At 50.7% G+C, this 15547-nt stretch overlaps 1 protein-coding gene across 2 annotated transcripts in view; it reads right to left on the minus strand.

Moving 5' to 3' along the window:
• The window catches only part of HUNK (hormonally up-regulated Neu-associated kinase), a 44722-nt gene that overhangs the window by 28768 nt on the left and 407 nt on the right, over positions 1–15547 (minus strand). For both annotated transcript variants that reach the window (XM_015646226.3, XM_015646218.3), the window contains exon 2: positions 1858–2150. In XM_015646226.3, the coding sequence (XP_015501712.1) occupies positions 1858–2150 (293 nt within the window). The remainder of the gene's footprint in view (positions 1–1857; positions 2151–15547) is intronic.

Raw genomic sequence — 15547 nt, forward strand, 5'->3', positions numbered from 1 at the left:
TCAGCATCCACACAGAAACTCAGGCTCACCCTGGGCCCCAAGCCTTGCCTCCTCACCACAACAGCCTGTTGATTCCAGCTGGTGCTTAGGGAACGAGCTATTTTGGTACAAAATGTGGGTTTGAGTCCTTTCAGAAAAAGGATGGAATTGAAGCCAAGCCTGGCAGCCCCCTGTAAGTGCCTTGGCCACTGTGCAGAAGGTAAATTTTTGGGGGAGAGGAATTGCTGCTGCTGACCCAATCCTGCTGTTAAAAGCTAAACATGTCCATCTGTTGCTGCCTTGTTTTCCTCTGCCCATCTCAGAAACTTGATTTATTTCCTTTATCTCTCCCTCTCTCTAAACACTGGGTATCAACTGATGCCTGAAAGCAATAAGGAAACTTCTTCCTTGTCCCTGCCTCAAGCTGTGGGGCTAAAAATGTAAAGAGATCAGCAGTTTTGAGGCTGGTAGGGAACTGTGGTACCAGAAATGTAGCTGGAGGTGAGACCAGAGGTGGCCTGTGCACATAGCAGTTATCCCCCATGGACCACAGGGAACAGAGAGACCCAAGACAAAAGCGGCTGCACCCGCGCTGCACAGCTCAGCACACAGCTGGGCACAGCTGTCTGTGGGCAGCTCCCCACCTCCTGCACGCTCAGTGGAGCTCAGGAGATGCAGAACCAGATCCTGCAAAGCCTTGGGATGTCTGGCTCCCGCAGCGTGCCCACAGAACCCAGGAGGACAGGGCCTACACAACTCACTCGGCATCACACGGGAACTGCGTGGGAGCCCAGACTTCACACCAGCTGGCCCAGATTTAGAAAGCAGAGCCTCCTTCTTAGCACAACGCCCTATAAATACACCTAGGAACAGGAGAGGAGAGATGCTGGCTCCAAAGGTCCAGCCAGCCCACCATCCTCCTGTCTCCATAGCAGCCGAGAGCACAGGAGTGGAGAAAGGTACAGGGACAGGCAGTCACGTGTGACATCGCCACCTGCACTCTCCCACTTGCTGCTCAAGGGCTTCAGGCAGAGGCAGCTACTCTTTGTTCAGCAGCCTCCTCTCTGCTGAGCTTGTCCTGTTTCCCCTGGAGCCCAGGTGAACTCCTAACTCCACAGCATCCTCGTGCCAGGAGAGGCGCATCCCACTCACACACAATGCTCAAGGAGTGGCTGGAAAATGCTCCCAGGCACAGGGTGGGATTTCTGGGGCGTCCTGTGCAGGACCAGGTGTTGGGCTGGATGGTCCCTGTGGGTGCCTGTGAGTCTGTGGATGAAAGTCCTGGAGAAATGAGGTGATGCACTGCAGCAGCTCTGGCTCTCTCCGTGCTGTGAGGCCCCGCCGAGGTGATGCGACAAACGCAAGGAGCAGGGAAGCAGAAGGCAGGGATTTCAGTGGTCCCACTGAGGCTTTGCCCCAACCCTGGTGCTGCCAGGCTTTGGGCACATCAGCTCATCCCCCTATGCTGCTGTACTTCCACTGGAGAAACAATAGGCACAGCCTCCTTCTCAAAGGAACAGCAAAATGATTCACTGGCTCACCTTGGGGCTTGCAGCGCTTGCAGTGAAAGGGCCCTACTTTTGGACTCTACCTTATCTTTACTGTCACAGAACCACAGAAGATCCTGAGCTGGAGGAGATACACAAGGTTCATCGAGCCCAGCTCCTGGCTGTGGAGTCAGCACAGCTCCTGTGTGCTCACCTGAAGCTGCTTAAGTGCTTTCTGCAGGTACAGCTCAAGACAGGAGCATCCAACCAACACCACAACGAGGAGCCAGAAAGCTCTCAGGAACGCACTATCACAAGGAAATCTCCTTACAATACAAACAAACCCCACTTAGAGGAGCTGACAGAAACTTTACAAACAACACAAAATTACCTGTGCACGACTCCCGCCCGGTGAAGGTGCTCCACTGCCAGGATGAGCTGCCGGATGTATTTGCGGGCTTCGTGCTCCTCCAGCCTCTTCTTCTCGTAGATCTTGTGCATCAGGTTGCCACCAGGGCACAGCTCCATGACCAGGTAGTAGCTGTTCTCAGTTTCCAGTATATCCAGCAGCTGGGCAATATTGGGGTGGCGGATCATTTGCTGGATCTGCCCTTCCCGCCGCAGGTTCTTGGTGACATAGGTGTCCTTTTTGGCTCTTTTCTTGTCAATCACTTTCACTGCCACCTAAGGAGACAACAGGAGAGGGGGTTGCTAGCTGTCACATGGATGATTTTGTTGCTCTAAATGTTGTATAAACAGCCACTAAGAAAACCAGAAGTCACGAGGATGTTCCTCTCAGCTGGCACACCGTGGCTTCAGGTCAGAGAAAGAGCTGCTTTTCCAACCCCACTGACTCATCCATCCTTCACTTCCTTCTACAATGCCAGTCAAAAATTACTGCAAGGAAATCAGTAACAAAGGAGAGGAGACAATCCCACTAACCACCCACAAACACTTGACATGCTTAACGCTGGGCATTTATTGCTGTTGTTTACTCAGAAAGCCTCCAGGCTGGTGTTTACAACTTTTAAGTGTCATTTTTGGCTTTTCCTGGCTTTGAATACACAACTGGAGATGATATCCTTTCATTACAATTTTCTTAAACTATAGTCAAGTGTTGGCTTTGCATGATTTGCATATAAAACATACTATGAAAAACAAAACCATTTTGGTACCACTCTCCCAGCACATTTCCTGCTTTCTCTCTCTTGTGGGAGCTGGAGAGGGACTTGAGAAAAGGGCTTGGAGGAACAGGGCAAGGGGAATGGCTTCCCACTGCTAGAGGGCAGGGTTAGATGGGATATTGGGAAGGAATTCCTGGCTGTGAGGATGCTGAGGCCCTGGCACAGGGTGCTCAGAGAAGATGTGACTGCCCCTGGATCCCTGGAAATGTTCAGGCTTCCCAGTTATCCTCCCCTTTGACATGAATGCCTTGGAATTGAAGGATAAAACTGCAGGAACTGGGGCTTCCTGGTGTGTGCTGAGAGCCAGGAGCCAATACTGCTGAGTGTGTTATTGGCTGATTGTGTTCCTGCAATGGAAAGATCATTGTGATGGCACAGCCCTGATAAAGAGCTGAGACACCAGAGCTGCCTGGGTGAACTCGGAGCAGCATCAGGACCTGGGAGCTGCACCCCGGACCACTCACATTAAAGAGACATCATTTAGGCATCAGATAAAACAACAGGTAAATCAGAGCTTAATTTCACCATTTCTGAAAGCCTCAGGTGGTTCACCAAGGAAACGGACTTAAATTAGTTCATTCTTTCATTAATGAGGTGGAACTGAGCACAGAGGCTTGCACAGAGTATTTAGACAGCAAACCACAGGAGTTACTCTGGTGAGGACAAGCAAATTCACAGGTTACAGAAACATGAGATACCATATTGTACACTGGCAGCACAACACAATCTCTGACAAAGTTTAAAAAATAAAATAAAATTAAATGAAAAGCTGGCATTTATCACAGCTGCAAGGTACAAAACACAGCATGGTAACAGCATGAAGCAGCAATCTATTATGCATCTTGGTAAGTCACCCCTAACTCACTGACAGCAAAAAGCACATTATACATGTCCACATGTGCTGCCCAGCCTGAGCTCAGCTGTGGAGGTGGAGCAGCCCCCTGAGCCCAGAGGACAGAGCCAACCATGTGACTACTGGAGGACTTATCCACTATCACCAAAAATTAGCTTTCTGTGCCTTAAGGACAAACTTTCCCCTCCATTTTGACAGGAGCCTTGTCAGACACCCCACCAATCCCAGCAGACAAGCAAAGCAGAGCTGGGATTCAGCCCAGCTCTGAGCCCAGCTCTTCGAGAGCCCTTTGAGAGATCCCCCTGCAGAGCTGACAGAGCTGACCAAGGTGGAAACAGCAGATTTGTTCCAGCACCACCTTGTTCTAGGGATCAAACTCTGCATGCAGCTAGCCCAGGGCTGACTTAGCTCAATATCCCCGATTCTGAGTTCATCCAGAGGTAGACAAGGCAAGTGAAGACCAAATGTGCCCAGACACACTTAACCCACAGAGCCTCCTGTGCAGCGTAGATGTGCGTGCACGCACCTGGAAATTTCATTCATGCAGAAGGAAAAAGCATTCGGTGGAGAAAATACTGCAGACGTTGGGTAATCATCAAACAAACACATTGGAGCTTTCACAGCCTACTCAAGACACGCCAATTACTCAGCTTTGCTCTCTCCCAAGCTTCAAGTAGGGGCTCTTTGTTTCTGCATCATGCCTATCTCCTGACTTGAGCTCCTGGCCAATGCTGGCACAGAAGTAAAAAAATAAAATAAACGATAAAGCAAGCAATTACTCTCAATATGTAGCAACAGTGGCTCTTGACATTCTGCTTTTGGCTAAACCTCTGCTGTGTAAACAGATAAATGGTTCAGGTTATTCTGTGTTATGAGATACAAAGATGAGTAATAGCCCATATTTTTGGTTCCTGAGTCCTAGAATTACACCGTTGGAATGAATTACTTTCCTGAAGGTTACGCTGTGACACATCAGATGAGCAATCGCTGCTCCCCTCCATCGCTGCACTAATGCAAGTTGGGCTAGAGCAGCGCAGGTGAGGGCAGGGCCAGCACCTCTGTGCTGCTCTGTGCAGCGAGGAGAGGCTGCAGCAGGCAGCAGCAGAATGCCCAGCACGGGCACGTGTCCTCACCCAAACAGCGGCACGTGTCCCGCACACACGGGCGCTGGGGACCGCTGCCAGCTCCTGCTCCGCGAGGGCTCGTGAATCTCAGGGAGAGAGAGGCGGGGGAGGCTGAAGCTGACTGGCACCAAACTGCACAAAAACAGTCGCAGAAAGGCCCCCAGGAAAAAAATAAACCTGAGAAGAAGCAGTTTAAAGGGCCAAGCGTTGCCTGGAGAAATCTGGGAGCCAGAGCTGCTGCCATGTTTTGCATCCCCTTTGTAAGCAAGCTGGAAGTGCCACGAGGCAGGGAAGGGGGTCCCACTCATCCTAGGAATGCCCCCACTCCTGTGTCCATGCAGGAGGCACCAGCTCCCGTTGGGCAGCTTCCCAGACCTGCCAACATCCCAACGAGGTTCTGCTGCTCCGGGCAGGAGGAACCTCCAGGCGCTCAGCAAGCACAAGTCCAAGTGTCCTGGGGTCACTTGGGTCACCCTCATCCCTCCTGCCACCTATTTAAAACCTTGCCAGGGACACTTGGAAAAAGCCCAGCTCAGGAAGTTGTGCTCCTGCAGGCATTTGCTTGCCCAGAGGTCAGTTTAGCTGGCGGCCTGGCTGCTCTGCAGCAGCGCTGCTTCGCTCAAGTCTTCGAGGAGCCAAAGTCAAGAGGTCCTGAAGGATGCCCAGCTCGGCTGCCTGCAGTAACAGCTCCAGGAACACTTGCACTGCAGTGGCCCCAGCTCTGCAAATAATGTTCTAACATGTTTAACTTTGCAGAGAACAGGGGATGGCATGTGACCTTGCAAAATCGGGGTGTGACATTTTGAGGGCTTTTTGAAGAGGTTTCCCCACTTACCCGACCGCTTGGATTGTTTCCTTCTGCAAATTCCCAGCCTAAGAGGGAGGCAGTTCCTGCTGGCTGCTGCCAAAGGGAGCTTCGGCTGAATTGAGAGGAAACTGGTTTGAAAAGGAATCCAGCAAGAACTCTGTGGGATTTGGCCAGGAGACCAAGAGAGCACAAGAAAAGCAACTCCAACTATCGGCAGGACTATTTCACTGTTGGAGGGACAACCCCCTGCCTTTCTCCTCTTTTTTTCCTCTTCTCCTTTCTTTTTTTTCCCCAGAGTCTACTCCTGGCAGACCTGCCTGCCGTGGTGCCAAGCCAGGCAGCAGCACTCACACCCAGCACCATCCTGGAGCATCCTGACCATGCCAGTGCAGCTCAGGGCACAGCTAAAGAGAAGGCATTGGACTTCTGCACCCAAATCAAAAACCTTTTCTGTCCAGCTTCAGCTTAGCCAGGAGAACGAGACAAAGAGCCAGACCACGGCGATGTCTTGCAGCCATCGGTACTGCAAGTCCATCTCCAGCTTTTTTCTTTCTGCTGTGCCCAAGGCAGCAATAAATTCAGTTTCTTTCCTCCCTTATTTCCAGCGATAGCTGTCTGGCTTCACTTGCAGCTTGCTTTGTATTTACCACTGTTCCCACCACAAAAATCTGAGCTCCATTTTCAAAACCAGCTGGTGATTTTGGGTGGCCAACTCAAATCACATTAAACAGACCTAACTCTGAAGCCTGCACAATTGTCAGCGCAGTCCCAAAATCAACCCCTTCGAGGGCATCTCATTTTGGGCAATCACCCAGCCAGGCACAGAACAAGTTGTTCATCACAACCAAATCCAAGGATCAGAAAATGCCAATTTCATTCTCTGGGTAGAGTTTATTTTTTTATCTGACTGTTACAGATTACCAAATTTGACAGTGCAGTAAAGGAACGCAGGGTTTTTATAGGGCAAGTTCCAGTATCCTAAGAAATAAAGCACTAAAGGAAAGGGTATTTCGGAATTTGCTCTAATTGTAGTAAAATCAGCAATCAAAAAAGGTAGAGAGGAGTCACTGCTGCAAAGGTATTTTCTTTTCTTCTGAGTCTGGCAGCAGAAGCCAAGAGTTTGGGGTGCAGCAATACACAAACCCAGCTGCTGCAGAGGAGCCCAGGATAAACGTCCCAGCAGGCAGGAGGCTGCTGGCAGCCAGACACAGCCAGGAAGGCTTGAAATCAGCCCCTGAAGAAACATCAGCTCTTCCAGACAAGCCCTGAGTACATTCACTCATGCACTTTGCATTCCTGCTAGCCTGAAGGGAAAGAATCCAATGGCCAGGGGATAAAAACAACGTCCTACCGATTCCCTACAGCCCAAACACGACAGCAGCCAGCAGCATAGAAAGGTATTCAGGAGGACTTTAGATAAGCAAATGATCCTAAGGCCTCTTGATGCCACAGCCAACTTAAACATAATCCCTAAAAGCATGAGCAGGATGTATTTGGTATAGTAAGGAAAGGTATTAATTACACCTGTGCAAGGCACTGGGGACTATTATTGGAGTGCTGTATCCAGTTCTGGTGCCAGTAATTAAAAAATTACTTTGAAGTTTTGGAAGGAGTTCTGAAAAGAGCTTCAGAACGGTTCTGAGGTCCAAAAACTGTTTGTCGTAGTAACTGACTGAAGCTCAAAGTATTTAATTAAGAGAATGCTAAGCACTGATTCAATGATTTTCCTGCAAGCACCTACAAGAGGGAAAGATTTCTGATAAGAGGAAGTTCTTTAATAAAATTAAAATTAACATCCCAAAAGGTAAATGGGGGAAACTCAGGCTATTCCTCTTCAACATGTCTGTTACCTCCCATCATATTTATGGAGATGCCATGTTCCATAGGCAGCTGTGATTATCCTTCCCTGGGCCTCTGCTCTGCTGTTTCCATAGAGCCAGCTGCCCCTTCCCTCCCATCTTCTGCGTCACTCCCTGTTCAAACAGGGACAGACAGACATACCCTGACCTGGCAGCATCCCTGGCACCTGGAGCAGCCAGGCTTTCACAGCTCAGGGACCAGCAGGAGATGGTTTGGAGGCAAAGTAGGGTGACACACTGCCCCTACCCAGCCACTCAGAACAGAAACCCCCATAAAATACATTTTTCCTTTGTTCTACGTGTCCCAAGCAGCAGCATCTGTACCAGGCACTGATGCCACAGGGTCAGAGACCGCCTGGGCAGCAGGAACACAGAACAGCCTCATCCATGGGAAGGAACTTGGTTTATGCCTCATCCTGAGTGGGTCATGGTGGGGATCTGTCTTGCCTTTGGCAGAAAGAAATCAATTCCAGCAGCCTCTCAGTGGTCAGCTAATTAATGGGGCAGCCGTGAGGGAGAGCAGCACATTTTTACCTCCCTGGCCTCCAAGGATATCTCCACAAGTCAAGAGAGATTATGCAGACACTGATGAAAGTAGTGGTGGCAGAAAGCCAGGCACAGACATACACGAGGATGCACTAAAAGGTTCCAAAGGAAATCCTTACAGAGCTCGTCAAAAGCAGCCTCCAGGCCGGAGACATTTCCTGCAAGGAGCAATCTCATCTCTTGAGTGCCTGGGACAGATGGGTTTGCCTTGCCACTGACAAAAACACAAAATATCCACCAAGCTTTCCAAAATCTCCCTGTTTTGCAGAAAAAGGCTTTGTGACCCCTGTTCCTAAGGTAAGACCAACATGCCAAAACACCAGAGGCAAACTCTGAACTCAAGGTACGAGCAGCTATGGGGAAAATAAAGCCATGGCTGGCCCTCCCGAGGCTGCTGAGAGCTTCTCCCGTGGCAGGAGATGGATGAAGGGCTCAGGTTTGGAGCAGGGAAGCAGAAGCAGAGCAGGGACACCAAGGACATTCCTCCAGCACCGATCCCTGCCGGAGAAACGCGGCAGCCACCGCTGCTTCCCCTCTCCCTGCTTGTGGGATATGTTTCCCATTAAACACAGCCCCTGTTCCACATTTTAGCGACCTCATGCAGAACTGGAGCTCTGGAAGGCTAAGTGCCCCTGATTTAATACCAATACAGCTCTCTGGATTTAAGGAAGAGAAAAACCAACAACCCGACCCCAGTGAGCCACAGCTTTTGAGGCCCAGGTAATACCCTCCTTTGTAGTGATTTAAGGCACAGCAGATAAAACATTTACAACTGTCAAGAGCCAGGAAAAAGGTGTCTCCAATAAAGATTTTATATATAAATAATACCCTCTCTCCCTCAGCTCTGTGGACATTATTCACAGAAAACGAATTTATTCTCCGAAAAAAAAATGTTTCCATGACAATCTTCCACAACAGACAGAGAGCAAAGGAACTTTATTTTATATAACTTGGCTTTTTTTAGTTCTCTTTGTTGCAATGGTTTTCCTCAGCGTGCCTCTGATCTCACATGGCAAATGAGAAGCACCATGGGTAGAGCACCAAAGGGGTTGAACCCAGAGCTCAGGGCCAGAGCAGAGCAAACACAGGCAGAAAAGGAGACTTTGGTCAGTGCAGCAGCAGCTTTTGTTAATTTTTTGCAGGTGGTTTCCCTGGGGGACCGTGGTGACTCCTTCCAGGCCCTTTCCATGCGGATGAGGTTTGACCCTGCTCTCTGCCAGCCCTGACAGAGCACAGATCAGCACTCAGGTGGGGCAGGGTTCCACTGAGCTGACAAAGGGGTGCCTCTGTCCCAGGTGGTGCCCAGAGCAGCTTCTCTCTCCTCCTGCAGAAAAGCCAGCCCAGTTCTCTTCACCAGCACAACCTCCAGCCCACCAGAAGCACTCTCAATGCTGAGTTCATCCCCTGCAGGAGATCAGACAACCCCTCAGGGAAACACAGCATGAGCTCCTGCACTGGGCCATGGAAGAGGGAGGTTTGGGTTTTCTGCTCTTTGATTCGCCTGAAAATAACAGCGCAGCCAAGGTGGAGCTGGAGGAGCCCAAGTGGGGCAGGCATGGCCTGAGTCCACGCTCTGGAGCACTTGTACCCCACTCTGCCAGGTGAGCACTAACCCTGCAATCCCCCTAATTCATCTCCTGGCTGATACCTCCCCAGTGATTGGCTTTGGACAGCTTTGGTGCCTCTCCATAACCTTGAGGAACAGCACAGTCAGCTGTAAACCCTCATCTCATTCCCGCGCCGCCGCTCAGACAGCACAACAACTTGGGGTTCAGGCAGACTGCCACAACTCAGTCACCACAAGGTTTGTCACCACTGCTTTCCTGCCAGGGCTACATCCTTGTGAAGAGGATGCTGCCCATCGATAGCCTCCCTTTTCCCAGCTCCCGAGGGCAGAGGGGCAGAGACGCTGCACCTGCTGAAATGCAGGAAGCTGCAGCAGCATCCTGCAGGTCGCTGCTGTCACAGGAGACATTGCACAATGCAGGAAGCAAGATGTGCTCTGATTGCCCAGACATTTATAGGTAACTCATGCCTTTGGGAATGGGCACACGGCTCTGCATATCATCAAACAAGTTAAAACTACAAAACTCGCAGAACAAATACCCGGATCCAGATGTGAGCGTCACCTGGTGTCAGCTCAAGCCAAAACGCTCGGCTTCCCTCCATCCCACATCTGCCACTGAAAGGAAAACTGTCTGTAGGAAAAGTCTGTAGGAAAAGCAGCACATTGCTGACATGAGGCATCCTTAAAAGTGCTGAATGCAAACTTGAAAGCAGATTATCTCAAGAGGATAAGGAACTGCCACACACGCATCAATTCAGCTCACTGCAGGACAAGTTGCAAGCTCCAGCTGAAAAACATCAAGTCAATCTTTTTGGAAGATTAATGAACGGGCTCCTGGCCTATCCCAGCTCGTTCCTGCTCACACCCACTGTGCAACACAGGAAAGGGAGAGGGGGAAGAGCGTGGCTTCACAGCCAGTTTTCACCTGGTTATTTTCCAGGTGGGAGCACATCAGCAGCCTGGCTTCTCCTGAAAGCACTGTGAGCTCCATCACACCTCTGAGGGAACACCACGCTGACACAGCAGCCTGCTCCTGCTCCCAGCCAGGTCCTCAGTGCTGCCACTGCAAGCACACTGCTGCTCTCCAAAACAATTCCTGGAGCCTTGCACGTTAACAGAAGCTTCAGCACAAATTCTGGATCTGCACACGCGGGTGCAAACCTCTGTGAAAAGAAAAGCTGTGAAAGCAAACACCTAGAAGCAAGGAAAATGTCAAAATCCAGGCTGCAGAAACAGCCTCGTTTTGCCTCCTCAGCGCATGTAATTAAGAGTGGCACATCTTCCAGGTGCAACAGTTGGCAGCTGTTTAATAAAGGGGAACAGCATCCTGGGAAAAAGCCACCCTGTGCTTTTCAAAATAAGCTTCTTCAAAATAATTTTTGGATAGAGATAAAGCTTGAAAGTATGTTGAGAAACAGGTAAAGATGAAATTGCTAACTAAACATAAGTGAGAGAACAAAGGCACCCAGGAGACTGATATACAAGTGTCACAGGAGGAAGGAAAAAAACAACAAAAAAAAACCAGATCAAATTTGAAATGAAAATCCTGCAGCTTTACCCTCTTGATGCCCTGAAAACAATGAAGGTCTCACAGATTTATCTGCACCCTCACAATACCTGGGAGGGAGGAGAAAGGAAGAGGTTGAACTGATAGACCTGCAAACACCTCAGAAACTCAACTTTTGCCTGCAGCCAAGCAACTTGCTGACCCATTTGGTTGGTTTGAAAGTGACACCACACAACCCCTCAAGGCCCCCAAAACTGAGAAAGGGTGAAGCCAAGAGGTAAAGATCTTACAACTGTACATGGGTATTTCCCAATTTCCGATTTCCCAGGTTTTAAGCCAGTGCTGCTGCTTGGGAAATTCTGGGTTTGAAATCCAGACGAGGCTGACAGTCCCCCCCAGTGCTGAATTTCCCAAAGAAGAGCAATGATGGCACCAGATCCACACCTGCCAACACCCCCAAAAGCCCCCAAGTCTCCATCTCCTGAAACCTGTGGTGAAACACGCAGGGAAAGGTGAATTTACTTGTGGCAAAATTAACTCTGTGACACAAAGAGGCATTTCCAGGTCTCTGCAGGGAGGCTCTGCCCACCCACTCCTGCACCTCTGGGGGGAAGGCTCAAATACGCCTTTTGATTTTTTCCTCTACCTCTTTAATAAAGAAATGCCTTCTGAACATGAACTCTTCTGTGAAAAGGCCACTTTTAATACTAATTGCTTTGCCTCCATTGAATAACTGGTAAATTGTATTTTTAGCCACTTCTTCCCACTGATGCAGAATGCCTCTTGACTAAGTGTAACTAAAAACGTACCTTGTTCCATCTCAACAATAGCACTGAAGAAAATCATAAACAAAGTTTTCCGTGGATGAGAAATCAAATGAGTCAATTTGTCTCAGTGATTTTTTAAATTTTTTTTTTTTTTTGGTAGTGCCAAAGATTACAGCAAAAAGCAGTAAAATATAATCTTGGATCAGGTTTGTTTACAGGAACTTTGGCTCAATATATTGCCAATGTGTGAGTTATTGGGACATTGCACTGGGGTCTGCAGCAGATATCAGAATAGATAACACAAAGTGTGATAACAGAGTCTCAAATCACCCCACCACAGCGATGGCAATGTACTCTCAGCTCCCCAAGAATGCAAAATATAAGTGTATTTTTATAAAAATATACCTCTTTTTATAAAAACATCTCTCTTCATAAAGGAGAGATAGCTCCTTTGCCTGATCCCCATCACCCAGTGAATGACTTGGAACAATCCAAGCTGTGCACAGGCTCCCAAAGCCACCCAAATACAGCTCACTCAGCAGGGCTTCAGAGCCACAATCTAAAGCTAAATTGGCTTGCTCCTCATAGAGGAGCTACATTTCCTTAGGATTAGCAATAAAGACTGCCTGAGTGGAGCTGACAAATCAGCCCTTTACCCCAAAATGTCAGATTACAGGCTGCGATACTTCATTCAAAAGCCACGGAGAGAATAATCTGTTCAACGCTCAGCTAAAATGCACTTAATTGCATCAGGCTCCACCAAGGGCTTTTCAAGCCCAGAAAATAATAACATGCCTGGCACTACGGCAGCACAAACCACAAGCAGCACCGCCAGAGATGTGGGTTAAGGTCCACGGATAAAAACCTGGGTGGGGAAGGTTTAAAAACCTCACCTCAGCTCACCCTGCCGAGCTCGCAGGCGCTGCCATCCCACACAGGTCACTCTGAGTGCACCTTCCATCAGCTGCCCTGCTGAAGGAGCCCTTGTCTGGCCTGCAGAATGTGCCATCCCATCCTCTGGAAGAGCTTTCCAGCTCTCAGTAATGTCAGTGTGAGGTAATGGCAGATTTTTGGCACCTTTTTGGTACCCTCGGCTGGCTGGGGGCTCGTTAATCCCCGGATTTCGTGCCCAAACACACCAATTCCCGAGACAGCAATGCACATTAACTCCTCCTGGGCTGCTAAAGTCAGCTGCAGATCAAAACCTGTTTGTGTCCCCCGCTGAAATCTGACATTTCGGTGACCGTAAGGGCTCCCACACTGCACAGGGAACACTCTGCTCTACACTTAGGGCAATCTGATTGAATTCAGGTAATGCCCTGCCTCAACAAAGATCTGCCTCGGGCCACAGAAGTGGGGCCACCTTATGGAAAGTCCTTCCATTCCAGCCTAGGGAGGAGCCAGATGAGAGTGGGATTGGGAACAGAAGTGCCTGGCAGCCGGGGAGCAGGGATGCTCTCCTGGCAGCACATCACGGAGGATGCTCTGCTGGAGGGCTCAAGGAATGGCTGATCTCCACAGCCAGGGGCAGTGGTGTCTCCCCACAGAGCCCCGGGCACGCGTGGGGTGGAAAGCATTCACCCCTCGGGTGAGAGGGAGGAACATCACTCAGAGAGGACCTCACCCAAAGCCAATCGTTAATAACTCTTATCTGCCACCCCTCGACTCGAACTGCTCATCCACAAACAGCTGGAATTAAAGAGGCGGGTTTCTGGGAATGTGGATGTTTGGTCAGTCAGTCTGGAAATACGTGAGTGATCCTTCAGCCCTGCACAGGGCCAGGTCACACAGAGCTCGGAGATCACCCTCAGAGATGGTGACCACCTCACCTCTGCCCCCAGAGATGGTGACCACCTCACCTCTGCCCCCAGAGATGGTGACCACCTCATCTGTGCCCCCAGAGATGGTGACCACCTCACCTCTGCCCCCAGAGATGGACACAGTGGCTCAGCAGGAAGGAAGAGTGACTCGCCGAGTTTCTCCTTGTCACTTTGTCACAGCGTGTGCTATTCAAGACACCAAGGGAGAAAAAAACCCGAATCAAGCAGCAGACCTGGGAGCTGAGACAGAGGGGTGTGTGGTGGATCTTTTTTATTTTTTTCCCCTCTTAACAGACTGAGATAAATGTAGCAAACCCAAAATGTGGAGGTGGGGAGGACGTGTGTGTGCATGTGCCTTTTATCAACTGCAGGATCATTGGATGTTTCTGTTACCAAGGAGAAGCACACGCTTGGTAACAGAGGAGAGCAACATTTATTTATTTTATTTTGCATTCCTATATGATAATATTCACAAACCTTCTCATTTTTCACATGATGAGGTTCTCAGAGCCCTATATTAAATCTCGCCCCGTGACAAATTGATTGGAATGAAGAAATAACTACCCGAGAGTGCAAGAATGCAATCATCACCAGCGGCACGTTTGCGGTGCCGCTGGAGCTGGAGGGAATTACACCGCACACAGCCCCACTGCTCCGGGGAGGCTTCAGCACCAGCCCAGCACCCTGCCGGGGAGGGAACCCTCTGGGTCCCTGATACAGGAGAGGCACGAGTCCGACAGCTCACACAATCCCAGGGCCATTCAGGCTGGAAAAGAACTCGGGAGATCAGCGAGTCACAGCTGTGCCCGATGTCCCCAGCCCAGGGCACCGAGTGTCACCTACAGTCCTTCCCTGGACACCTCCAGGGATGGGCACTCAAAACCTCTCTGCCACTGTGTAAAACCCCTTTCCATGAGGAAATTCCTGCTGATGCCCAACCTGAGCCTCCCCTGGCCCAGCCTGAGGCCGTTCCCTCTCCTCTTGTCCCTGTTCTCCCCCGGCTGTCCCCTCCTGGCAGGGAGTTGTGCAGAGCCAGAAGATCCCCCCCGAGCCTCCTTTTCTGCAGGATAAACAACCCCAGCTCCCTCAGCTGCTGCTCACAGCATTTAGAAGTTGTGTGGATGAGCAAGAGCAGCGCAACTCTTTACCGGGGGCTCCGGCGGGCTCGTCCTTGCTCGGTTCAGTGCCCAGCCAAGCCCCTGCTGCTCTCGGTAACGCCGTGACCTGTCCGAACTGATGGCTAAGAGCCTCCGCCCAAGGGCTCTGCATAAAAACCAAAAATCAGACCCTGCACGGACTTCACCAACCAACCACCCTGGGGAAGAACCATCCGGGGCGCATCTCCACCAGCAAAGACATTTGCCGGGTGTTGTACCAACAACTTGAGACGGCCGGACTGTGCCCCCTCCCGCAGCATCTCCAGCTGCGCGACAAGTACCAGTGTGGAGCCACTCGTGATATGTCGCGACTGGACTGCGCACAGGGACGGCTCCCCAGAAACACGAATCTCGCCAAAAACCCCGCTTTTCTCACCAGAAAAAGTGAGCAAACAAACGGAGCGGGGGGGAGGGAAGATGAAAAAAAAAATTAAATTAAAGTAAAAAAAAAAGACAGGTCAAGGCAGCTGAAGTAGTGCAAGAGGAAGGTGGAAAGCTCGGCGGGCCCGGGGGGAGCGCCCGGCGGAGCCGAGGGAAGTTGGGGATGGCGCCGAGGGAGCTCCTCCATCCTCCGGGGGACTCCTCCATCCTCCCGGGGGGCTCCTCCATCCTCCCGGGGGGCTCCTCCATCCTCCCGGGGGGCTCCTCCATCCTCCCGGGGGGCTCCTCCATCCTCCGGGGGGCTGCTCCACATCGGGAGGGGCTTCTCCATCCCCCGGGGGGCTCATCCTCCCAGCCGGAGGAGCTCCTCCATCCTTAGGGGGGGTCTCCTCCGTCCTCCCGGGGGCTCCTCCACATTGGGGGGCGGGGGGGGGTTTCCTCCATCCTCACGGGGGGCTCATCCTCCCGGCCGGCAGGGACTCAGCACACCCGCTCACCAGCCAGCCTC

The sequence above is a fragment of the Parus major genome, chromosome 1, assembly GCF_001522545.3.
Source record: "Parus major isolate Abel chromosome 1, Parus_major1.1, whole genome shotgun sequence".
In the NCBI taxonomy this organism is placed as follows: domain Eukaryota; kingdom Metazoa; phylum Chordata; class Aves; order Passeriformes; family Paridae; genus Parus; species Parus major.